General features: G+C 38.5%; 1 protein-coding gene across 2 annotated transcripts in view; it reads left to right on the plus strand.

Annotated features, from left to right (window-relative positions):
• Window positions 1-25,928, plus strand: part of LOC124788893 (ATP-dependent RNA helicase SUV3 homolog, mitochondrial) — an 87,149-nt gene that overhangs the window by 31,747 nt on the left and 29,474 nt on the right. For both annotated transcript variants that reach the window (XM_047256174.1, XM_047256176.1), the window contains exons 8-10: window positions 7,735-7,893; window positions 24,472-24,651; window positions 24,752-24,900. In XM_047256174.1, the coding sequence (XP_047112130.1) occupies window positions 7,735-7,893; window positions 24,472-24,651; window positions 24,752-24,900 (488 nt within the window). The remainder of the gene's footprint in view (window positions 1-7,734; window positions 7,894-24,471; window positions 24,652-24,751; window positions 24,901-25,928) is intronic.

Here is a 25,928-nt window from a genome sequence, read left to right on the forward strand (position 1 = left end):
CAATGGTTTCGTATTCTGGATTATGTCGAAAGGTTACTCCTTGAAAAGCAATTGCCAGGTGAACTGTTGATGAGAACATCATTTGTGAGAAGGCGACAATGATTTTTACCAACCACCAAGATAATCAGCGGCTGAAGAAGTGTTTAAGGGAAAGTGTGGGTGGTTTGAAAGTTTAAGAGAAGAACCGACATCCGATGCGTTGTGAGGCACAGCAAAGCTGCTAGCTCTGACACAAAGGCAGCAGATAACCTCATTGGCAACTTCAAGATGCTTGTAGATTCTGAGGGTTATCTGCTGCAACAGGTTTTTAATTGTGATGAAACAGGTCTATTCTGGAAAAAGATGCCGCAGTGTACCTTTATAGCAGCAGAGGAGAATGCATTTCCTGGTCACAAGCCAATGAAAGACCAACTCATACTGCTTTTCTGTGCCAATGCAAGTGACGGTTTGAAGATTAGACCAATGCTTATATACCGTTCAGAAACTGCATGGGCTTTCAAGAAGTCTAAAGTCCACAAGAGCAGCTTAAATATGATGTGGAGGTCCAGCAACAAGGCTTGGGTGACATGTGATCTTTTTTGTGATTGGATCAATGAAATTTTTGGTCCTTTGGTGAAAAAATATTTGCTTGAGATGAATCTGGCACTCCATGTCTTGCATGTTATGGACAATGCTCCTGCCCATTCTCCAGGCCTGCAAGATCACCTCCTTGAAAAATTTCAATTCATCAAGATCCAATATCTGCCTCCCAATGCCACTCTTACTCTAGCCTGTGACCCAGCAGATCATTTCTAACTAAAGCAACCCTCAAGCATTGCTTTGAGTTGATCGAAGCTACCAATTTCACTCTCAGAGAGTTTTGTAAATATCACTTTAACATTGTTGCCTGCGTCAGTATGACTGAAAAGGCATGAGAGAACTGCCATTTCTGCTTGGAAGAAGCTTTGGCTGGAGTGTGTTGTTGAAAGTGACACTGAAGCATTTGACTCAGTACCTGTGGAATCTGTACCCAATGAGATTGTGTCTTTGGTCAAGAGTATGGGACTATAAATGAATAACAGTGATACTAATGAGCATGTGGAAGATCTCAGCGAAGAAATGACCACTGAAAAGCTTATGGAGTTGCAGTGCATTTCACAGCAGCAAGTTGTGGAGAGGAGTTCTTCAGAGGAGGAGGAGGATGAGGTGGTGGTGGTGGTAACAGCAAAACAGCAATCTTCTGGCACAATAAGAGAAATGCTGAAAATATGGGAATCATTTGCATTGTACATTGAAAATCATCACCTCAATAAAGCAGTGACTATGCGCGTTACAAATTTATTCGACGATAATGCTGTCTCACATTTTTGCCAAGTGTTGAAGCCTCAGCAGAAACAAATGACTATTGATAGCCTCCTAGTGAAGAAGGATTAGTTATTTATTGTGAATTATAAAGTAAATAATAATTTTCTTTGAACAAATGGCATGAATAAGAAAAAAACTTTTAGTACTTTCTCTGCATTGAACGCATTATCGTATTTTACATTAATTTATATTGGATAAATTGTTTCGCTTAATGAGTTTTTCACACTAGTAGTAAGATTCTGGAACAAATTATGCTCACTATGTGAGATTCACCTGTATTATCACATTTCAAAATGTACATGGTTGCTTCACCTTAGGAATCTGAAAAGACGGTTCCTGCAAGTGCTAAGCATTTTAAAATGTTTTACACACAATCCATTTGGAGTAGAGCAGACTTATCTGCTCTAGGTTTACAGGGCCGTTATGTGGTCTCAGCTTGATTATGGGTGCACAGTGTATGGGTCTGCATGAACGTCATATATAAAGATGTTGGACGCATTACGTGGCTGCTGGGGCCTTTCGAGCCAGCCCTGTGCGGATCTTCGGGGTTGAGGCCGGTGAGCCACAGCTTCACATCAGGCAACAATTCCTCATGGTACTACTGGCCTTCAAAAAACTCTCTATGTCAAGCCCATCTGCATACCATACTGTTGCTCACCAAACAACTAGACCTTATGGGATTGCGTTAAGGATTGCCTTTACGAGATGGGTTTGGCTGGTTTTAATATTTTACACCAAGATTGGATCAGATCGACACCTTGTCTCCTACAGAGGCCCAAAATTATTTTAGACTTGATGAATTTTAGGACAGATTGCGCTCCCAATTGTACGTTTCAGTCTTTGTTTTTTAACATTTTAGATAGGTGTCATGATTCTACAGTTGTGTACACAGATGGCTCACAACAAAGGGGCTCCCTTGGCTATTCAGTTGTATTCCCTAGACGTGTCTTCAGGATTTGCCTTCCTCATGCCTATACTGTTTTTTTGTGCAGAGCTCCATGTGATCCTGAAGGCATTGGAGCAGGTGAGGCATCTTCAGTACAAACAGTTTCTCATCTGCTCCGATTCTATTAATGCCACACAATCATTGTAGCACATTTACTCAGCTGAAAAATTCTTCTAGCTCATACATGACCAACTGTACTTCCTACAGCAGCGGTGGAAGGAGGTGACATTTTGCTGTGTGTCAGGGCACAAGCCGACGAAGCTGCCAAGGAGGCCTGCAGGGAACATAACGTTACAGAAAATGCGATTCCCTGCAGGCTGTCATTTTGCTGGTTGGTCACAGATCCATACCCATACAGTGGCTGGTTGCAACAGACAGTAAACTGTGGTTGGTGAAGACAACTATCCATCTTTGGCAGTCCTTTTGACTGTTGCTCTGTCGAGGTGAGGTGGCTCTGACCCACCTCCGTATTGGGCACTGTCCCATAACATATGGCTTATGGCTTTTTACTCCAGTGAGAAGGCTCCCACCCTCCACCCACCCTCCCCCGTGTGTGGTGCTTGTGTCATGTAAGTCACTGTATGCCACATTTTAAAGGAGTACATTTTATTTTCTTACAGATGGGCAAAAAAAAAAAAAAAAAAAAAAAAAAAAAGAATTAGATCGGTATCTGCCCTCTATTTTATCTGATGACAAGATGAGTGTGGTCAAGCTCGTAAGATTTTGTGATATATCTGGACACTGGTCAGGTTTTAGTGTGTTGAAGAGTGGCTGGATCATCCCCTTTCATTCCTGGTGATAAGCCAGACACAGCTGTCTGCTGTCTTCCTTTAATTCTTTCCACTGCTTCTTCTCTTTCTTATCTTCTTAATTTGTATAATTTTGATTGTATCAGTATTACTACTTGTGCAGTTTATAAGTGAAGTTAAGTGTACTTTCTTTTGAAGGTACCAGAATAACTCCTTTTTTCTTGGAAGTTTTGTAAGCCATTCATCAAAATATGTGTTCCATCATACTAAAAATCTTGATTATTAGTATTGTAACCCATTTAGAAAAACATCATTGCAATTAAGTCAAAATGAAGCCTGAAAAACGTTGAAGTAGAATTTGGAAAACTTTATTTTCAAAATTGTTCATAGTTTGTGTGTTACAATTTTTATAAAGACGAAAGGGAAAGTAGAATGAGAGGTTTATGTTAACTGAAGTATGGTGGACAAATTAACACCACCAGTTTGCAATGTTTCAAACTCATTTAAAAACAGTCTGTTTTTCTCAATTTCATGTGGCAGACTACTGTCTTCTAGGCATTCAGACTGACTTGTCCTCTATTTTGTAACCCTCTCATTCCATTTTTTGTTGTTGTTTTTCTCTCTCCATAGCTCCAAACTGGAAACCTGTACATTATTATACAGGGTGTCTCAAAAAGAATGACCCAATTTTAACTTGTAATAATATTGAGACAAATATCACTAGGTAACTGAAACAGCACTAGATATAATTGGTATGGTCTAGAGTTTCAGAAAAAATCCACTAGATGTCACTACGAGTGCTGACCTGGAGCGTGCAGCCAGTCTCATGCAATATGGCATCCACGCAACAGAAGGCCTATTGTGTTATTGAATTTAGTCGTAATCGGTGGTCACAGTTCAACGGGTGTTTCATATTCGATTTCGTGCTAAACCACCATCACCATCACCAAAGAACATTCAACGCTGGTATGAACAGTTTGAAGAAACAGGGCGCCTCTGTAAAGGCAAAAGTCTTGGCCGGCCACGCGTTCCTGAACAAACAGTGGAACAAATACGACGAGCATTTGAGCGGAGCCCCCGCAAATCTACGCGTTGTGCTAGCCGAGAACTTTCGTTACCGCGCATAACAGTGTGGCCTGTGTTACAGCATCATTTAGCCCTCAAACCATACCAATTACAACTGCTACAAGCTCTTTGAGATACTGAAAAAGTGAAGCGAGTGGACTTTAGCGATGCTATTCTAGAGGACAAGGAAGATGACACTTTTATGTCACGGTTGACATTCAGCGATGAGGCAACTTTCCATATTAGCGGTAAGGTTCACTGTCGTAATACGCATATATGGGGGGCTTGAAAATCCTCATGAAACAATTGAACACAAACGTGATTCACTAAAAGTGAATGTTTTTTGTGCTGTTTTGCAAAGCAAGATTTATGGACCCTACTTTTTTTTAGGAAGAAACCGTAACAGGACAATCATATCTTGCAATGCTACGTAACTGGTTATTCTCACAACTTGACTGACAATTTCATCTATCAGCAAGATGGAGCACCACCACACTGGCACAACAATGTGCACAGTTTCCTCAAAGCCAACGTGCCTCAACGTTGGATAGGGCGTACAGGACCGCGAGACCAGGCTTTCCATTCTTGGTCTCCTAGGTCCCCTGACTTAACACCATGTGGGAATATGTTAAACAATGTGTTTATGTTCCTCCCTTACCTTGTGACATTGATGAACTAAAAACCAGAATATCAGCTGCTGTAGCTTCAGTGACAGAAGGCACCCTACGCTCAGTTTGGGATGAATTCGGCTATCGGCTAGATGTCGTCCGTGTAGCCAATGGAGGACATATTGAAAATTTATGATGGATTTTTATAAACTTCTGTCTTTTCTGAGTAATTTAGTATGCAATTTGTTGGTGTTAAGCCCTTCTTCCTAATAAATAATTTTATTTAAAATCGGGTCAATCTTTTTGGGACACCCTGTATTATGTGTGATTTTCATCTACTTGGAGTGAAATATTGTACTTTACAGGTCAGTTGTGCATGTCTTGATGGTTCAGTGTGTAAAGGGCAGCAAGTACTTGTAGTTCTTCAGTTTCTTTATAGTACTTAACAGGTGGTAACAGGATTTCCAATTTGTGGCAGTGATGTATGTGGACAATGCCAAATTGTATAATGATTATGATTTTACATCAAACATCAAGTTACTCCGATAATTGGTTGGTTGAGGTCATTTATTCGTCCCTAGCAAAATCATCTGGTTTTCAAAGCATCCTATGGTTTAGGGACTACCATTGTATTTTACTGCAGCACTGTCTTTGGATCACAGTATTTTGTTCTCTGCAGTGCTTTGTAAAGTTATTGTACTTACCACTTCATTAATCTTACTTATGTGTGAAATGAACAATTCTGTTCTTGTATACATAGTTTGTTAAGAGGGCAAGAGACTGCTGATACAGACTGGATAAATTTATTTATATTTTCATATTTTCTCCTCATTTTAAAGATGATGATAGAAACATGCACTTTTTCTGTCATGTAGAACCAAATAAATAAATAAATAAAATAAACAAGAAAAAAGAAAAGACATGATGTATATACCTGCTGTGTCAGTCTTTCAGAATTGAAATAGAACAAATAAATTTGAATAAGTAGCACTTGACCTTGTAATCTAACCTTCCCACACATCACTATTAAATGTTTCTTAGTGTCTTCATTAGTTTCAAAAGCTTCGAGAGGTGTAAGATATACAAAAGAAAAACTTTTTACTTATCTTCATTTTCTCTTGTTGGCTCCAGTTTTTGCGTCTAGGGGTACATTCTTGTGGTTAAAATTTTGGTTTATAATGTTGTGGATTCCTGATGACTAAATAATTGATAAAGATTTGCCTGTATTATTCTTGAATTTTATTCTTTGTCACATTTATCAATATCACACCGTCTTTACAATTTTCACTTCTACCCACCACAAATTACATTATTAGTGCCACAATCAAAAACATGTCTGATTCCATCAGAGGCATGCCCACTACTACCACATTCTGTGGTACTCACAATATTCCAAAGAGTGTACAAAGCAGCAGTGTTTACGCACTTTCTTGACAAAAGAAGAATCTTTACTAAGCCACATCATTATTTTATGAATGAATCCAGAAATAAATTTAATAATTAGCATTAGATTGTGCGATTAATAATATGAATTTTAAGTATGCCAGAATTTCTAATTTCATATATTTCTAAGACAAGAATAATTTTAACCGTTAGTACTATCGATTGTAACAAATTAATTTCTTTTATTACATTTTAGCCTGAAATATAATACATCATATACAAAGTCAAATGAAATTCTTTCAGTGAAACAGCCAAGAATGTTCATCTAATCAAGAATCGACAGTATACCTTGATACCTTGTACTGGTTATTGCTCCTTTTTTTTTTTTTTTTTTTTTTTTTTTAAAAAAAAAAAAAAAGAAAAAAGAAAGGTAGTGTTAGAGGAGGGTGTTCCTTTACAACCTGTTATATGTGTACTTACTTTTGTTCTGTTAAGACTGTTGTTATCTATTGAGTGAGATTGCAACTACTACTATTTGATTTTCTTCTGAATGAAGTTTAAGATTTTAATATAATTATGCTGATTGTTGGCATTTGAAATAACTGATTTTGTTACTGAATTGTGATAAACCAGTCCATAAATACTGCCTTAAATGATATTTAATCATTGATTTTTAGTTGTTTGTATGGGGGAGATGGTGACTGGTGATTTTAATTACCGGATTGCTGTTAAGTGCATCATGTCCCACAGACTTTGCGGCAAATGTGAACTGATTTCCACTACAGTATTTTTGCTACCTTTTCTCCATCCCACCACTAAAACTTAATAACTAATATAGGTGATACACATTCATTGTACTGAACACTACTGAACACTACTACACAAAAGTCAGACAAAAGCAAGAGCTGTCATTTGTCATAAAGGCTTCACAACCTTACTTGTACTCATGAAAAACTGTAATGTTGGAAACTAACATGAGAGAGAATGTGTGAAAGAGAGAGAGAGAGAGAGAGAGAGAGAGAGAGAGAGAGAGAGAGAGAGTGAGAGAGAGAGAACGAACGAACATTGCCTGTTTGCTGCCTGTTCTCGCACTACAGACCTTCGAGTTGTTCTCTATTCCAGCAACTGGCAAAGGTGTGGCATGCTCCATGTTATGATTTGAGTTTCTGCTTCTCCCTGCTTTTTACAATATTGATATACAGAGAACACTATCATACTTGCTTATTTCTATAATAAACACTTCTTTTATGCTACTCATTATGACCACTGCAGTAGCTGTCACAGTATAAGCACTACCACATAAATCAATGCTAAATGTTCACCAGGGACCCTGAGGTGTACACAGAATCAGCCGAATGTCAGTCATGGCTATGGTATTTTCCCTCTTTCTACTGCACAAGTCTCAGCCATACTCGTCTTTATATACACACAATTCAGCTGTGGCAAATTTCTGTTTCTTTGAAAAATGTTAATCATTTTAATTTAGTTATTTACTGTGTGTCAAATAATTGTTATCTGAATGTCTAAGTGAAGGTACTAAAAAAAAGAGCAAGTAAATTCTACTATTTCTGTGTGCAAATATTTTTCTTTATATTCCGTGCTGTGGCTGTAATTCAGTATTTATTTAAATTTTTCTCAGGGATATGTTACAACATTCAAACCTGAAGATTTGATCACACTGAAATCCCTCTTAGCTCAGAAGCCAGAAACAATAACACAAGCTGGTTTACACCCCACAGCTGAGCAGATAGAGCTGTATGCTTATCATCTACCAAATTCTACATTATCTAATCTAATGGTGAGTAGCTTTCTTTGCATAAAATTTTGTATTCCTATTGTTGCATGATGTAATAATCTAATGTATTGGCCCAAATATAAGCTGCACTTTCCCCCTAAAGTTCAACGATGGGCAATCTGAGTTTGACTTATCTGCACAACCCTACAAATACTTGTATTTTTTTGCATCAAGAAAACTTCAAGTATAGTGCTCATTACTTAATTTGAAATGGAGCAGCAATATTGCTATTGTGTGGAAATTTATTGCTGTATGTGAGGGAACAGTGTAACTTGCCATTGGTAGCTGATATTTTATTTAGGTAGTGACTTATTATCAAGTTCATAGTTCTGTGGTTTTCTTTGTTTTTACAGAACAGGGCAGGCTAAAGAGAAAAATTTAGTCTTCACCTGTTAACGTCAAAAGCAAATCATCAGCAAACTTAAGAATTCGGTGAAGTTTTTTGGCACCAATTTCGATTATGCAACACGTACTTCTAATAAAGAAGCTGATGAATGTATGGTTTGGATGAATCTAATGTGTGGCATTGGAGAATATGCAGCAAGCTACCATTTCAATAAGGAGATTGTTCAGATGGTGAAAAGCCAGGAAACATCCTGAAGTTTGAAATATGGCTTCCCGGCTATTACACAAGTTGAAAATATGGTCACTATTTTTTTTATAAACTTAAATTTGCCATATTTCGTGACAGTACCTTTTCCATTAGACGTTTGCAAGCAAATATAAGTCTTGGCTTCAGTTGTCTAAGTATGATTCCACAATGCATCGTTGTCGGCTGCAGAAAATGACGTGGTTCAGCGTGTTTCTCTCATTTTGGTGTTTCAAATACAGTTTCTTCTTTTCAGATAATACAAAAATAATAGTTAACATAATTCAAAATTATTTATGACTGCGACCTTCACATTGTTCTTCCGTCAACACCCACCCAGAGTTAGCTTCCGACTCGGACTGACTATAGTCAAAGACTACTCCAACGTCAAAGATATTTTACACAATCAGTTTCTTTGCTATTCTTCGATACATTTTCTAATAGTAATCAATATGCTTTTACTCTCAAAAACAGAAGTAAATTAACATATAATAAGACAAATTATAATAAATGCTGACAAAAATATAAGAAAACATTTTCAATTCAGTATCGACAAATACGGTAAAAAAATAACATCTCCCAGATCCATTACAACTGCTCCCCAGAGCTTTTGTTGTTATGGACATATACAACAAAATCCCGACAACACTCAGTGATGGATCTGTATTACACAATTAGTACATTAATGATGCAGTCTGATAACCTCTTCCAAATTTGGACTCTTTGAATCTGTGGACTTGTTACTGGCTGTTGTTGCAATGATACTTCCCCATCAATCCCATACACAAAAATTTCAAGTAAAGAAATTATTTAACATGACAAATATACATGGTATTAAACATACATGAGAAATATTCTAACATACAGCATACAGATTGAAAATAATAGAAAGGTAAAACTCATTTCCTAGAATAAGATTTCATTTTTTATTAAATATTAATGTTAATTTCATTATGCTTACATATTGTACAGTAAAAATGATACTGGACATATATAGTGTAATGTGTTTTTCTCTTCTTTTGTATATATTTTTTTGCTTATGATTTTCTTTTTAAATTTTTTTTTACTCATGGTTTTTTTTGTATTTTTTTAATGATTTTTTTCTTTTAGTACAGCTAAAGATACATCAGTATTATCTAAATTTTTTGCAATTATTTATGTACACTTTCCTCTCTACTACAATATTACTACAAGTCACATTCTTGTGAAGAGTACTTTTGCTCCCCACAACATCAGTATAAACTACAATAAACTGCTCATATATCATGAGGCTTTATCTAAAATTGGTTTTGAAACTTATACCTTTGCATGCATGTCCTCACATGCATGCCTTCACCCACAGGGAAGACTTAGCTTCCAAAGTTAGAAAAATTCAGAAATGCTCACTATGGAAACTATTTTTTTTTTTTTTTTAAGTAAAAATAAATCTTTCTCTCATTCTTTGTTACAACAGTGTTTTTTCATCAGTTTCAATTAACATGCGACTTCAAATTATTAATTTATACATGCAAATATACATACTTGGTTGTACAGGTAGTTTTGTTCTAACAAGCATATTCCAGTGGAGGACTTTTGTTTTAGATGATAATAGGTTATTTAAATTTGGAAATTATGATTTCTGTTTATACAGTTTTAAAGAGACAACATTCCTGAGACCAAATAATTTCTTTGACTTAGGATACACCAAACGATAAGCATTAGGGTGTGGATTTTCTATGACTTTTCTCATGCTTGAGCAAAATTCTGCTTGCAAATGCTATAGTACAATGTATCTTAACTCCATTCTCTACTCTTTCTTGAAATAACTCTGCTCCAAGCCCATAATTACTGCTATCAGTGTTCAAACAAAATGGTAAATTAAAATCAGGTCTGTGTAATAAGTGTTGCTTCCTCAACTCTTGCTTAATTTTATCAAACTCTTCCTGACAACTTTTATCCCAAACCCAAACAGTGTTTTTCTTAAGTAACTGACTTAAACATGGTGCATTCAGACTCTGATCACTTATATGTTTACGGTAATAACCGCATAACCCAAAGAACGACTTTAATTGTTTTTTAGTCTTAGGAATAGGAATATCTGAAATTGCTTTAATTTTTTCTGGATCTGCCAAAATTCCCTTGTCTGTGACAACATGACCCAAAAATTTTAATTCAGAAACTGCAAATTTACATTTCTCTAATTTCAATGTCATCCCCCCTTTTCTAAGTTTTTCACAAACTGACTTCAAAATCAAAAAATGTTCCTCCCAATTTTTCCCTGTAACCAAAATGTCATCTACATAGATTATCAGTTTAGACGCAAGTTCTTGCCCCAGTACATGATCCAAAGCTCTTATAATTTCGGAAATAGAAGAATTTAACCCAAATGGCACAACACAATATTGGTAACTCTTACCATTGTACAAGAAAGCAGTATATTTTCTAGAATTAACCGAAAGTGGTACTTGATGAAAACCCGAAGTTAGATCCAAACTTGACATATATTTTATATCTGTAAATTTATAGAGTAACTCATCAATATTTTCAGGATGGTCTGTCTGTCTGAACAAAATTTTGTTTAAGTGTCTAGAGTCCAAAACCAATCTTACTCCACCATCTTTTTTCGAAGCTACTACTAGAGGATTATTATATGCACTGATACTCCTTTCTATTATATTACATCCTTCCATCTTTTTCAGCTCTTTCTCAACAGCAGGTCTTTTTGATATTGCAATAGTGTATGGTTTTATGAAAAATGGTTCATGAGGTTTTACCTGAAGCTCACACTGGTAACCCTTTACCCTACCAGGTATGTCACTAAAAACATCACTGTATTCCCACAGCAGATTTTCTAACTGTTGTTTTTGCTCCCCAGATAAATTTTGTGTTTCTGAAATTTTCAAATTTACTAAATTCCCAAATTCAACTTCATCAGTATCAAATCTATGAATTTCAATATTCTCCAATCTATTTTCTTTTAGTAAATTAATACTGTCAAAATTTCCATTACTCTGATCACCAAGTGTGTTCACAAAATTTTTCTGAATGTATTCCCTTTCACTAGTTTCTATCAAAAGTTTTCTTCCAACCCAATCAAAAGCTGTATTTACTTTTACTATCCAATTCATACCCAAAAGAAAATCCTCATTAAATTCCTGAATTACAAAACATCCATGTGTGAACAACTTGCCTTCAATTAAAAATGTCACTAAAGCCTGGCTTTTTACCAATTTACTGCTCTTCCCAGTAGCACCTTTTATCTTTACCCCAACAACTGGCATTTCAACATAATCTTTCCCCACTTTCAATTTCTTGCTTAACCTTTCAGATATTCCCGAGATCTCACTTCCTGTATCGATTAAACATTTACCAATCCATGACCCAATTTGAACTTTTATATAAGGACTGCAAAATTGATCACTTTTCTCAGAACCTGTATTCTCATGTAATAAATCACTTTCAATTTCCCCAAACCTATACTTATCAGAATCATATGGTATACCATTATATGTATTATTTGTCACAGTTATAAAATTTGCACAAGATACAAAATTGTCATTAGTACTCTCTATTATATCAAATAGCCAAGAATTTTCATCCAAATCACATTGTATACTATTGAAGTACTTATCCTTCAACTTTTCAAAAATAAAATATCTCATCTTTTTCCACCACTCAGTACATACAGTTTCACATACATTAATAAGCATCTTTCTAAAGTTCTTGTCAAAAGAAATAGTTTCACTGTTCAGCCATATATTCATAAGAAATGTGTGTGTATCATTAGTATCTATAAAAGTTTCACTTAGGTAAGAAGTTATACATGTGTCATCGTTATTTGTGTAGTCAGATTCTTTACCAGCAACATCTAAATTCACACTTTTACATACACCCAGATTGCGAGTATTATTCATCCTGGTAACATCCCTGGGAATTTCTATAATATTCCCACTATTTAATCCATTTTCAACCATGTGTATACCCAACTCCCTATTTAAACTAATGAAATACCTTTCCTCAACATCATCATCAATACCATTACCATCATTATCAACTTTATCAACAACATCATTATCATTACACATATTCAGGTCATACACATTCAAATTATCCCCCAAAATATTATTTCCCCTTTCTAAAGTTACCAGATCCCTTTCACCAACATTTTCATTCTCACAGCATGCATTCTCTCTTTCATTCACACACATCTCTGAACTACTGCAAATTACATCATCCGACAAAGTGTTTTTCTTTTCTGCCCAAGTGTAAAACTCTGTTAAATTAAATGAATCACAATTACTTTTATCTACTGTATGTTCTTGTGTATTGAAAATGTTATCTTTATCATTATTATTTTCCTCTTGAAATTTCTTCAATAAGTAACAACTAATGACCTCATGTGATAGCTTAGGTTTGGAACTGACCTGTTTGGGTTTATGATAGTCACATCCATTGGTCCTTTCATCATGCTCACCTTCTGCCTCAACCTTGCGGACCTTCAAGGGGGCGTCTACTCGTTTTTTATTTCCGGTTCCTGTTTGAACTGCTGATTATGGTTCTGCCAATGTCTCTGATCAACATTTCTGATCCCATTCCTATGCCAAACATTACCTGATCGTTGGTAGTTTCTATCAAAATTTCTGTGATTTTGATCCCTAAAATGTTCTCTATTTTGTTGATTATTAACGCGAAAATGTTGTTCTTGTTCTGGATAAAAATTATGGTCCTTCTTTTCAAAATTGCTATATCCCCCTGAATTTTGACTGACACCATGATAATTGTTTTGTTCCCTTTTTTGAAAGTTGTCATTTCCCCAATTTTCACCATTACCTTTCTGAGTAAACCCACTGTGTGTTCCTGTTGTTACCCTATCCAACTTTTCAATATAATTGAGAAACTGCTCTACATTACTATCAGGACAATGAACTAAACTCAACTGCATTGCTGATGGCAATCTTCTCTTTAAGATATCAATTTTGATCAAGTCATCCAAAGGTTTTGTTAAATGAATAAGTTTTTGAAGTTCACTTTTGCAAAATTGTTTCATGTTCCCATCTGATTCCCTATAGTTTCGCCCATTCAAAAATTCACTTTTGATTCTAGTTTGTTTAAGATCATCCCAAAATTTTTCCAAAAATTTTGATTCAAATTCTGAAAAGGTCATCTCCAAAGTTACAATCTGGTTTGCCCAAGTCAAAGCTTCCCCTTCCAAGAATTTTTTCACAAATTTAATTTTTATTTCATCTGGTGAGTGAGGTAAAAAACAATCCTTACAATACTGCATAAAATCAACGGGATGTAAGGGTCCATCCACCGAAAAGTGCTTCACTGGAATATTAGATATAAGATTACACGTGTTGACATTGTAATTTTTGCTTTGAAATTCAATGTCAAAACTTTCAATTTTTTCGCTAAGTTCTTTGACAGATTTTTTGTTTTCCAAATCATAGCATTCTACTTTTTCTTCTAGAGTAACCAAACGATTGTCAGTTTCTTGTTGTACATTTTTAACTAAAACTTTTGTATTCTCATCCAAATTTTTAATTTCCCCTTTTATCTCATTAAAATCAATTAAATTTCTTTCCCTATCTACCAGTAACTCATTTTTTACAGTATTAATTTCACCGCTCAATTTAACATCAATTTCATTTACTTTTGCTTCCACAGATTCAATTTTTTCTTCAACACTGCCAACTCTGTTCGAAAGCTCACCCACTTGGGTATTGACTGCTTGGACTTGCAACAAAATGTTATCAATTTTTTCATCCCAGTATGTCTTATTGTTGTCAACTGATTGTTTAATTTCTTTCGTGAAATTTACAAGAAAACTTTTTAAATCAAATTGATCGGTTCTTTCTCTTTCATTTGACCTGTCCTGATGTTCGAAGTCTATTAAATTACTACTTTCTACTTTAGGCACAATACTCTCGAAAATCTCATAAGTCATTGTGAAGAACAAAAATTTATACACAACAATACAAAACAAGATAAAAATATTGTTTTAACAAAATACGAGGGTTTCGTGACTTATCTGGAACACTCTTCTACTGTTGCAAAACCACGTTTTCCATCCATGTGATTGTTGACCAAAATTCTAGAAGTATTTTCTTCTGTCGAAAATTATATTTTTTGCCGAAACATTTCTTCTCCAAAACTTTTACTTCCTGATGAACACAAACACTGTAACACACATTCTGAAGAAACTGGTATTAACACACAAAAATTTTCTTCCTCGTAGCACTGTTGAAAATCTCGTGAACACAATATCCCGGCTACAGTCCCCAGTTGAAATATGGCTTCCCGGCTATTACACAAGTTGAAAATATGGTCACTATTTTTTTTATAAACTTAAATCTGCCATATTTCGTGACAGTACCTTTTCCATTAGACGTTTGCAAGCAAATATAAGTCTTGGCTTCAGTTGTCTAAGTATGATTCCACAATGCATCGTTGTCGGCTGCAGAAAATGATGTGGTTCAGCGTGTTTCTCTCATTTTGGTGTTTCAAATACAGTTTCTTCTTTTCAGATAATACAAAAATAATAGTTAACATAATTCAAAATTATTTATGACTGCGACCTTCACATTGTTCTTCCGTCAACACCCACCAAGAGTTAGCTTCCGACTCGGACTGACTATAGTCAAAGACTACTCCAACGTCAAAGATATTTTACACAATCAGTTTCTTTGCTATTCTTCGATACATTTTCTAATAGTAATCAATATGCTTTTACTCTCAAAAACAGAAGTAAATTAACATATAATAAGACAAATTATAATAAATGCTGACAAAAATATAAGAAAACATTTTCAATTCAGTATCGACAAATATGGTAAAAAAATAACATCTCCCAGATCCATTACAAGTTGAAGCTGGGGTTCTTTCCTTTGTGCAAGATAAAAGGAAAGCTCTCTTGACAAGTAATCCAGTTAAAGGCCTTGGAAAGTATGAAAACAGAATTATGTAGGAATATCTGTCAGTGCCACAGGTTTATACGTAGAAGTGGTTTCTCTATCTGATGTAGTACTTCAGTAGCACAGAGACAATTTTACTGATATACTTGTCATCTTGCAGAGATATATAATCCAAAAGCAACAGTGGCACTTCTATTCTCTTCAGTAGCAATGGTGGCGAGATGCCCATCTGTAGGGACATGTTAATTAATGTAACAGTGAAACTTCCTGACAGATTAAAACTGACTGCTGGACCGGGACTCAAACTCACAGACAAGTGCTCTACCGACTGAACTACCCGAGCCAGGGCTGCCCAAAGTTCAAGTTCTTGAAATCAGGGAATATCAGAGAATTTCAAACATGTCAGGGAAATCAGGGAAACATCAGGGAAATTTGAAAAAAAAAAAAAAAAAAAAAAAAAACACTGGAAAAATCTTGTTTTTTGGCTCAGTAGATGAAATGGTTTGTTTACTAGGATGTCACGCGTCATCACTGGCTGGGCACAGCTGAGTGTGTGCCACTTCCCTAATCCCTCATTCTTACTGCTTCTCCCCTTCCTACCACTCTCTTCAGCTTGCAGTCAGTGCTGCCACCACTTCTTGCACTAGCCTAGCAACTGCTGATGAGAGGCAAGAGGTGGAAAGAGTGGTTTGTTTGAATGTGCTTCTGAAGGCCGGGCCACGCGTCTGATGCGTAACAAGTGACTGGATAATGCAGGATTCCCAGCCCCGGGTCTGTATGTGGGGTTCACACATCCCCCTGGCACAGGCCAGGCCCAGGAAGGGGCGATTCCCTGAGCTGGTACCTCCCCAAATTGCCAATTGGTTCCTCTGTCAAGTGTTTGGGAGGTGTGACCTGAGGTGTGAACAATCATCTAAGGTAGGTGTGCCCTCTTGTGAATGGGTCCCCAGTTGGAAGGAGCATGCTGTCAGAGATGCTGACAATTGTGTGTGGGGGGGGGATTTTCTCACAATGAGCATATCATCTTCACAACCAACGTCTGCACCATGGTTCATCATGGGGTTTCACGTACTGAAGACGGTCAGTCCTTTGCAAAGGTAAATCAGTTTATTATTCAGAATGGTATTGATGCAATTGCAAGCCCTGTGAAATCCTGCTCTCATTTACAGAATAGCACTTTACTTTTGGAGACTACTTCTGATTCTCAGGCACAACAACTGCCTGCCACTGCACTTCCCTACAGCTATCCTGTTCATGTCGAGGCCCATAGAATGCTGAATTCTTCCCATGGTATTATTTACACAAGGCTGCTCTATAGTCTGACTGAGGCCAAAATCCAGTCTGACTGAGGCCTGACCTCTCTGATCAGGGTGTCTTTGCTATCCATTGGGTGACGAAAAAATTAGATGACTCCTTAGTGCCCACATGCACTCTTTTTCTCACCTTTGATGGAGTGGTGCTTTTGTCCAAAATCGAAGCAGGCTATGAGGTTCTTACAGTCTGACTGTACATTCCAAACACAATTCGCTGTTACCAGTGTCATTGTTTCAACCACACTGGAATGTCTTGCTGACACCCAGCCACATGTGTAGCCTGTGGTAAGGATGTGCACGAGGACAATTGTCCACTTCCGTTTCCGTGCTGTATCAACTCCAATGGTGACCATGCCGCCTCGTCTCAAGATTGTCTCGTGTATCTCGATGAGCGGGCTGTCCAGTAGATCTGGGTAAAGGAAAAAGTTCCTTACCTGGTCACTTGCAAGTTATTGGCTAGTCGCAAATCCTGTGTTCTTCCATCTGGCACTTACAGGATTGTTCTTTCTACATCTTGCTCCATGAAGGACATGGCAATGCAGACATGCAGCCCCAAATTCAGCTCTGAGATTGTGAAATAGCCCAGTGTCATGGTAGCATTACAGTCCTCTTATCCAGCTGTGCAGCAAGCCATCAAACTCTCGCCTCAAGGAGCGAAGTCACCAGCTAAACAACCAGCAGGCCGGAAAGGACAGAAGGAATACTCCCTTGAAGGCTTCCTATATCCCTCCAGTCAACGAACACTTGAATCTTCCTCTGATAACCGGAAAAGCTCAAAGAAATCCAACATAGGGAAAAGAAAATGGTCTTCTCCTTCGCCGACTCGAAGTTGCTTTGTGATACTTTCATTCGGACGGCCTTCTTGTTTCCAGTGTGCACCACCAACCATTTGTCTGCATTGGACTCCACACTCCGACAACAGAAGAAAGCCGACACTTCTGTGGACCTCGTGGAGCGGGATCCTCCTGCCTCTGTGTTTTGTAGCAGCGAGTCTTCGGAGGCTGGCACTCGGCAGCTGCAGACGTGACACCCCTTAATTTTTTTTTCTCATAATGACTCTCCTCCAATAGAATGTTCGCAGCAAAGAGGATTTTTGGTTTGTTTTAGAATCACAGCATCCACTTGTACTCTGCCTTCAGGAAACAAAACTGTGTCCTCACAACTGCTTTGAGCTTTTGCATTTCTTCCTGGTCTGTTTTGACCTTCCGCCCGAGGTTGGCATTCCATCTCATTGGGGTGTCATGCTGCTCATATGGGATGATGTTCATAGTCAACCCATCTCTCTGATTACCCGTTTTCAAGCTTTGCAGTTCGCCTTTTCCTTCCTCACTTAATATTTTATCTGTGTACCATTTACTTCCCTCCATCATTCGTTGTCACCAGGGCTGACTTCCTCCAGCTTATTGGGCAGCTGCCTCACCTATTTATGCTGCTTGGTGGCTTTAATGCGCGCCATCCCATTTGGTGTTCTCCCAGAACCTGTCCAAGAGGTGCCGTCTTGGCTGACCTTAATCAGATTAACCTTTTCTGCCTTAATACAGGAGCACCCATGTTCCTTTAAGACCCCTCACATACCTATTCCCATTTGGACCCATCCTTCTACACTGCCCATCTTGCCCATTGTCTTCAGTGGTCTGTTCTTTCTAACACCTGCTTGAGCGACCATTTCCCGTGTGCTATCCGTTTGCTGACTCCTACCCCACCTCCTTGCACACCCAAATGGCAGCTTACTAGCGCCAACTGGAGGCTTTACTCCTCCCTGATGACCTTTGCCAAACATGATTTCCCCCAGTTATGATGACAAGGTGGAATCTCTTACATACGTTATCCTTACCACTGCAGAACGTTCCATTCCTCACACTTCCTCTTTACCATGCCGTGTCTCGGTCCCTTGGTGGACTCAGGTGTGCTGTGACACGTGTGTGGAGACGTGTTCTCTGCAGTTTTTAACCATCGTCCTATGTTGGCATTCATTATAAACAGATGTGTGCACAGTGTCGTTGCAGTCCTCGGGATAACAAGAAAGCTAGCTGGATTTGATCCACTAATTCTTTTCACAGTTCCACCCCTTCTTCCGTCATGTGGGCCAACCTCTGACGGTTCTCTGGGACCAATATCCATTCCCCACTTTCAGACCTGACCATAGCAGACAATTTTATGATGGACCCTACTGCTATCTCCAACACCCTAGGCCACCATTCTGTGGAAATTTTGAGCTCCTCCCAATATCTCCCTGCCTTTCTCCAAACATTCAGATGTTGCAGTACCTTTCTCTTGTGGGCAAGCACTTTCTTCTTCGTACGTTCAACCACATCTGAATAGAGGGCACGTTTCCCAGATGCTGGCGTGAAGCCACTGTCGTACCCATACCTAAGCTCGGTAAGGACAAACATCTTCCTTCTAGCTACCACACCATCTCTCTCACAAGCTATGTTTGCTAGGTGATGGAACATATGATTCATGCCAGCTGGTATAGTGGCTCAAGTCTCGCAATTTGCTAACCACTGCACTGTGTGGATTTCAAGTACGCCGTTCTGCAGTTGACCATCTCGTTACTTTATTGACCCATATCATGAATGGTTCCCTGTGGAAATCCCAGACCATATCCTTGTTTTCCAATTTGGAGAAAGCCTACGACACCTGGTGCCCCATTTCCTTGAGGAATTTTTAAGAGACTGAGTTTTCAAGGTAAGTGTGGGTTCTGCCTTGTCGGACACCTTTACCCAGGAAAACAGTGTGCCTCAGGGTTCCGTCCTGAGCTTCGTCCTCTTTGTTATTGCCATTAACCCTGTAATGGCCTGTCTCCCACCAGGCACCTCCAGCTCCCTTTTTGTTGACGATTTTGCCATTTATTGCAGTTCTTCACGGACGTGTCTTATTGAGTGGCTTCTTCAGCAATCTCTCAATTGTCTTTACTCATGGAGCATCGACACTGGCTTTCGTTTTTCCACTGACAAAACTGTTTGTATGAATTTCTGGTGCTGCAGTTGGTTTCTCCCACCATCTTTACATCTTGTGCCTGTTCCTTTTCTGTTCATTGAAACTACAAAATTCCTGGGGCTCTTGCTCGATAGGAAACTCTTAGTCCTCCCACATGTCTTACCTGGCAGCCTGCTGTACGTGGTCCCTCAATGTCCTACGTGTCCTCAATGGTACTTCCTGGGGTGCAGATCGAACCACTCTCCTTCATTTGCACCGATCCCATGTCAATTCAAAACCAGAGTATGGGTGCTTTGTTTATGTACCTGCATATTCGTCCCTCTTATGCCATCTCAATACTATCCACCATTGTGGCATCCATTTGGCCACTGGCACCTTGTACACTAACCTGGTTGAGAGTCTGTATGCAGAAGCTGCCAAACTACCACTGCCCTACTGCTGTGACTTTCTCCTCAACAGATATGTATGCTGTTTGTCTGCCATGCGTGGCCACCCATCCTATAACTTCTTCTTCGATGATTCCTTTGATCACCAGTATGGGGCACGTCCCTCTTCTCTCTGACCTCGTGGAGTTCACATTCGGCTCTTGTTCTGGCAGGTTACCTTCATGCTCCCTGCAACTTTCCCGGTGGGTGTGAACCCTTCACCACCTTGGCTTTGTGTGTGGCCCATGTTCACCTAGGCTTTTTATTTGCTTCCTAAGGACACTACACAAGCCTTGCTCTATTGCCTCCAGTTACTTGACCTTCACATGGAATTTTGCGATAGTACCTTTGTGTACACTGATGCCTCTCAGACTGACCATGGTGTCAGGTGTGCCTTTGTCATTGGTGCCGCCGTTTTTCAGTATCGGCTTCTGGCATACTGCTCAGTATTTACAGCAGAGCTCTTCGCCCTGTATCAGGCCACAGAGTACATCCGGCAACAGTGTTTTCAATTGTGTCATCTGCTGAGACTCTCTCAGCACCCTTCAAAGCCTCTGTGCACTGTACACCGTCCGTCCCTTAGAGCAATGGGTCCAAGAAAGCTTTCAATTGCTCACTCTTGACGAAGCCACTGTGGTGTTTATGTGGGTTCCTGGTCATGTCGGTCTGATAGGAAACGAGGCTGCTGATGCTGCAAAGGCTGCAGTCCTCGTACATCAGCCCATTAGTTCTTACATTCCCTCTGATGATCTCAGCACCCTTCAAAGCCTCTGTGCACTGTACACCGTCCATCCCTTAGTGCAATGGGTCCGAGAAAGCGTTCAGTTGCTCACTCTTGACGAAGCCACTGTGGTGTGTATGTGAGTTCCTGGTCATGTTGGTCTGGTAGGAAACGAGGCTGCTGCTGCTGCAAAGGCTGCAGTCCTCGTACCTCAGCCCATTAGTTCTTACATTCCCTCTGATGATGTCTGTGTTGCCGCCTGTCAGGTGGTGGTGTCATTTTGGCATCGCCGCTGGTCCTCCCTTCATAGAATAAGCTCCGGGTTATTAAGCCTGTCCCAGAGGCTTGGACGACGACCTCTCGGCCCTCATGTCATGAGGAAATCATTTTAACTAGGTTGCATTTTGGGCACTGCCTTTTAGCCATCACCATTTGCTAAGTGGCCCTCCCCCACCAGTTTGTGCACAATTCGCCCAACTTTTAACTGTCCATCATTTCGTGACTGAATGCCCTTTTTTTTGCCGTCTGAGTTATCGACCATTTTAGCGAACGATGAATGGGCTGTCAACTGCGTTTTACTTTTTATCCACAGTAGCAATATGGCAAGGGCCATTTAATTTTTATTATTACTTTTGAATGCATTATGGGAACAGCAGTGATCAATAAAATTGTAAATAATTACTATTAAAAACAGTCTTGATCACAATTTATTTTATAAGGTGACCGGTTTCAGTGGAAAAAGCTTGCTCCTTCATCTTTGTAACGGCGTCTAACTTCACCATAGCAACCAGTGGTTTCAAATGGTTCACTGACAGGCCACGAGAGGGCAACCCATGTACTGCCAAACTGAAGTTCATTTTCCTACATTTTAAATATTTTTAACGCTTTTTAATTGACAATAGCTGTTAAATAAGCAAAGTTTAATGTATATTTATTTCTAATTCTTGACAATGTTCTTTTAACTAAGAAATTTTAAATTGTAATTCGACTTATAACTCATTGGTTAATAATGACATCATGCAGTCAGAAGTGGGTGGAGCCTCCATTATATAAAGTAAGACGTGCACTGGTTTCTCCAGTTGTGATTCTCCAACAGAAAGGGGTTTCCACTCAATGGTAATTCAACGTTTTATAGCCGTATAACTCTATGTATTTTCATTAATGCCTGTAGCCCTCTAATTAATGCTTTGTATACATCTTGTAGGTCTGAAGATGACCACAGCAGTGGTCGAAACCGGTCACCTTATAAAATAAATTGTGATCAAGACTGTTTTTAATAGTAATTATTTAATTTTTAGTTCTGAACCTCTATTTCTCTGTTGCGTATTTTATAGACCTTTCTCCACGTCCCCGTTATTATCTGCCTTCTCTTCTGTCATTGGGGATTGACATGTAGTTGTTTTTAACTCCTCTCTTTGTTTTCATGTTTCACAGTTTTGACCCTAGTTGTTTTTGCACCCTAAAACAAAACAGAGGAGAAATACGGAAGTCCTTATATTTTTTTGTCAATTTATATCTTTATTCACGCTTGAGATCTCAAAATGTATCAGGGAAAAATGCTAAAACTTGTCTGGAAATCAGGGAAATATCAGGGAATTCCACTTGGGGAAACTTGTGGCATCCCTGCAAGCACAACCTACCACCCGTCCTCACAACTTTACTTCTGCCAGTACCTCGTCTCCTACCTTCCAAACGCCACAGAAGTTCTCCTGTGAAACTTACCGGACTATCTCTTCTGGAAGGAAGGATATTGGGGAGACATGGCTTAGCCTTAGCCTGGGAAATGTTACCAGAATGAAAATTTTCACTCTGCTGCAGAGTGTGCGCTGGTATGAAATTTCCTCTCCTCACAGCTTTACTTCCGCCAGTACCTCGTCTCCTACCTTCCAAACTTCACAGAAGCTCTCCTGCAAACCTTGCAGAACTAGCACTCCTGGAAGAAAGGCTGTTGCGGAGACATGGCTTAGCCAGAGCCTGGGGGATGTTTCCAGAATGAAATTTTCACTCTGCAGCAGAGTGTGCATTGATATGAAACTTAAGCAGAAGTAAATCTGTGAGGATGGGTCATGAGTTGTGCTTAGGTAGCTCAGTCAGTAGAGCACTTGCCCGCCAAAGGCAAAGGTCCTGAGTTTGAGTCTCAGTCCGGCACACAGTTTTAATTTTACAGGAAGTTTCATATCAGCTCAAGCTCCACTGCAAAGTGAAAATTTCATTCAGGAAACATCTCCCAGGCTCTGACTAAACCAGGTCTCCACAATATCCTTTTTTCCAGAAGTGTTAGTCCCACAAGTTTTGCGGAAGAACTTCTGTGAAGTTTGGAAGGTAGGAGATGAGGTACTGGTGGAAGTAAAGCTGTGAGGATTGATCATGAGCTGTGCTTGGGTAGCTCAGTTGGTAGAGCACTTGCCCATGAAAGGCAAATGTCCCAAGTCCGAGTCTCGGTCTGGCACACAGTATTAATCTCCCAGGTAGTTTCATAACTGTGCACACTCCACTGCAGAGTGAAAATTTCATTCTGGAATGTAACAGTGAACTATAAACGGAAAATATGTATATCATTAAGAACAACTAGAAACAAAAACAAAGAATTACTGTTATGCTAGCAGCTGTTGTAGGAAACCTGCCCCCCCCCCCCCTCTGCCGCCATCCCCCTCCCCCCCTGCCCCTACACACACACACACACACACACACACACACACACACTTTATTCTGAAGCTTATAATTTGGCCAAGAAAAATTTTCCTAATATGTTTTTGATTCTTTGCCAAGAAAAAGGCTGGATGACAACAGAATGAATTATGTGTGCACTAGCTACTGCTTGGAATTGCAAACCTAGTACACTGCTGTGTAAGAAAATTATGCTAGTTCGGATAACTTTATTGAAGGTCACCTCACACTTGAGGTAAAGAACGTAGTCACTTTATTGAAGATAGACTTGGTCATTATATTTATATGTGTGGCTTCAAAACTACAGGTGCTTGATATGAGTGTAAACAAATCATTTGATGACCATCTGTTAAATACACTTTTCCAATTGTCTTTTAGAAGCAGATCACGCACTGACTTCATCTGGCAAGATTAAAATTCCATGAGTTAGTCTTACATCTGAGTGGATTCTCTCTTTATGGCCCACAATATCACAAGATTCTGTAAACAGAGCATTCAAGAAGTGCTCCATGTCTTGTGGACTGGACAGTAGCAAGAACAACACTCTTTGAGATGAGAATGACGAAAACACTGACAATGATGAAACAAGTACCAGTAGTGAAGTTAACAGTGAAGACTCTAACTAGTAAGATTATATTTCTGTGTGTAATTTACATTACAGCATTAAAAAATGTGGTTAAGAGTGACCATATTTTAAACAGGTTTTGTAAATGGCTAATGTGATATAAATATTTCTCCATTTAGTTTCTCTCTTTTTTCCTCATCAAATTTCAGGGTGCAGCTTATATTAGTGCTAATATGGTGTATTCTTTCTGCAATATTCTTTGAGATTTTTAGAGTTCAGAAGCAGAATAAAGATCCTACAGTGCAGAAGATTTATAAAATATGTGGCCACTTCATTTTTTATAAATAATTCAATAAATTTATATTTCTTGGACATTATGTATAATGAAATGAAAATGTGTTAGATTTGAGGTTCAATGTGTGGAGAGTGAACCCATGAACTACTAAGTTTCCCTTATTGTCTCTTCAGGATATATTTGTAACACTGTCAACTGTGGATGATTCTTTGTACTTCATGTGCAATGTGGAAGATTTTAAATTCCTGGCAGACATGATACAGCATGTTCCTCTTCCACTCCGTGCACGGTACGTTTTTTGCTGTGCTCCTATAAACAAGAAGATGCCTTTTGTGTGTACAATGTTCCTCAAGGTATGCCAAACATAACTTTCTATTTCTTGTAATTTTACTTTGTGATGATGTGTTTTTAAGAGAGGGTTCAATTATATATGAAATAAATGTAATTTTTCAGTTTGCAAGGCAGTATAGCAGAAATGAACCTCTAACATTTGACTGGCTGTGTCGAAATATTGGATGGCCAGTTATGAAACCAAAGACTATTATAGATTTGGTTCACTTGGAAGCAGTATTTGATGTCTTAGATCTTTATTTGTGGCTTAGGTAAGTAAAACAGTAACTGCAGTCATGAGATGTAAACATAAATGTGTCATAGTAGCATTAATTTTTAATTTAGTTGAACTTTAGTAATTTTTTATATGTGCTTTGTTATCAGATGCGCCCGAGAAAATCACAATCAGTATTTGATAATATTTTCTATATGAAAAACGGGTTTTAATCAACTGATCATCGAAAACTCACCTTTTGAATCTGAGTATTTTGTGCCTTGTTACTGATTATCCTGTCAGCCTACTGTGTTGTCAACTGAAAATGATTAAAACTTCATTGTTTATCAGATTCTCTCTTTTCAGTGTTTCATTTATATTGTCCCATACAGTTTCTCTGAATTTAGTAGTCTTGTCTCTCAAATTAAACAGTAGACACACATGTGATTACACATTACACCTCACAGTGATTCACTTTAGTATATTACTTGATACATCCTTATTTCCCATATGTGAATAATAAATGGAAACCGTTGATGGATTCACTCCTCTTCATATCAGACCTTTGAATTAATAAAATTGACTTTTTTCAACCAATAAAAAGAAGAGGATTGTTGATAAGTGAATACAAAAAGTTTGTGAATTGAGATGCTAACATGACAGTGCTATAATATGGATAATTCCATTACAAGTAGGGGGTGATGCTCACCATGTCCACAGTATCTGATAAGCCACACATGTCTCCTAGGTCATGCCAAATGTCAAGAACCTCTGATAACGCAGTTTTAATTGGCTCGATACTGGTTTGGTGAACCTGATGAGGCTCTTGAGCTTTGGACTGTTCAGCACCTTCAATGGCAGCTTTGTGTTTTAATTGTGGTGAGATCCAGCCAGTCTGAGAGTAAAGATTGTCCCATATACTTGGAGCAGAAGAAGATTCAGGAAATTAAAGTGAGCAAGTGAACATCGTACAAAAACCTAATAGACTTGAGTCCAAAGACATCAGACTACCAAGCTATAGTTTTATCTGACTTGTCTGATGACACTTTAACAGACACTGTAGACTATGAAACCTATCTAACAGAA

Source organism: Schistocerca piceifrons, chromosome 3 (genome assembly GCF_021461385.2).
Source record: "Schistocerca piceifrons isolate TAMUIC-IGC-003096 chromosome 3, iqSchPice1.1, whole genome shotgun sequence".
Classification (NCBI taxonomy): domain Eukaryota; kingdom Metazoa; phylum Arthropoda; class Insecta; order Orthoptera; family Acrididae; genus Schistocerca; species Schistocerca piceifrons.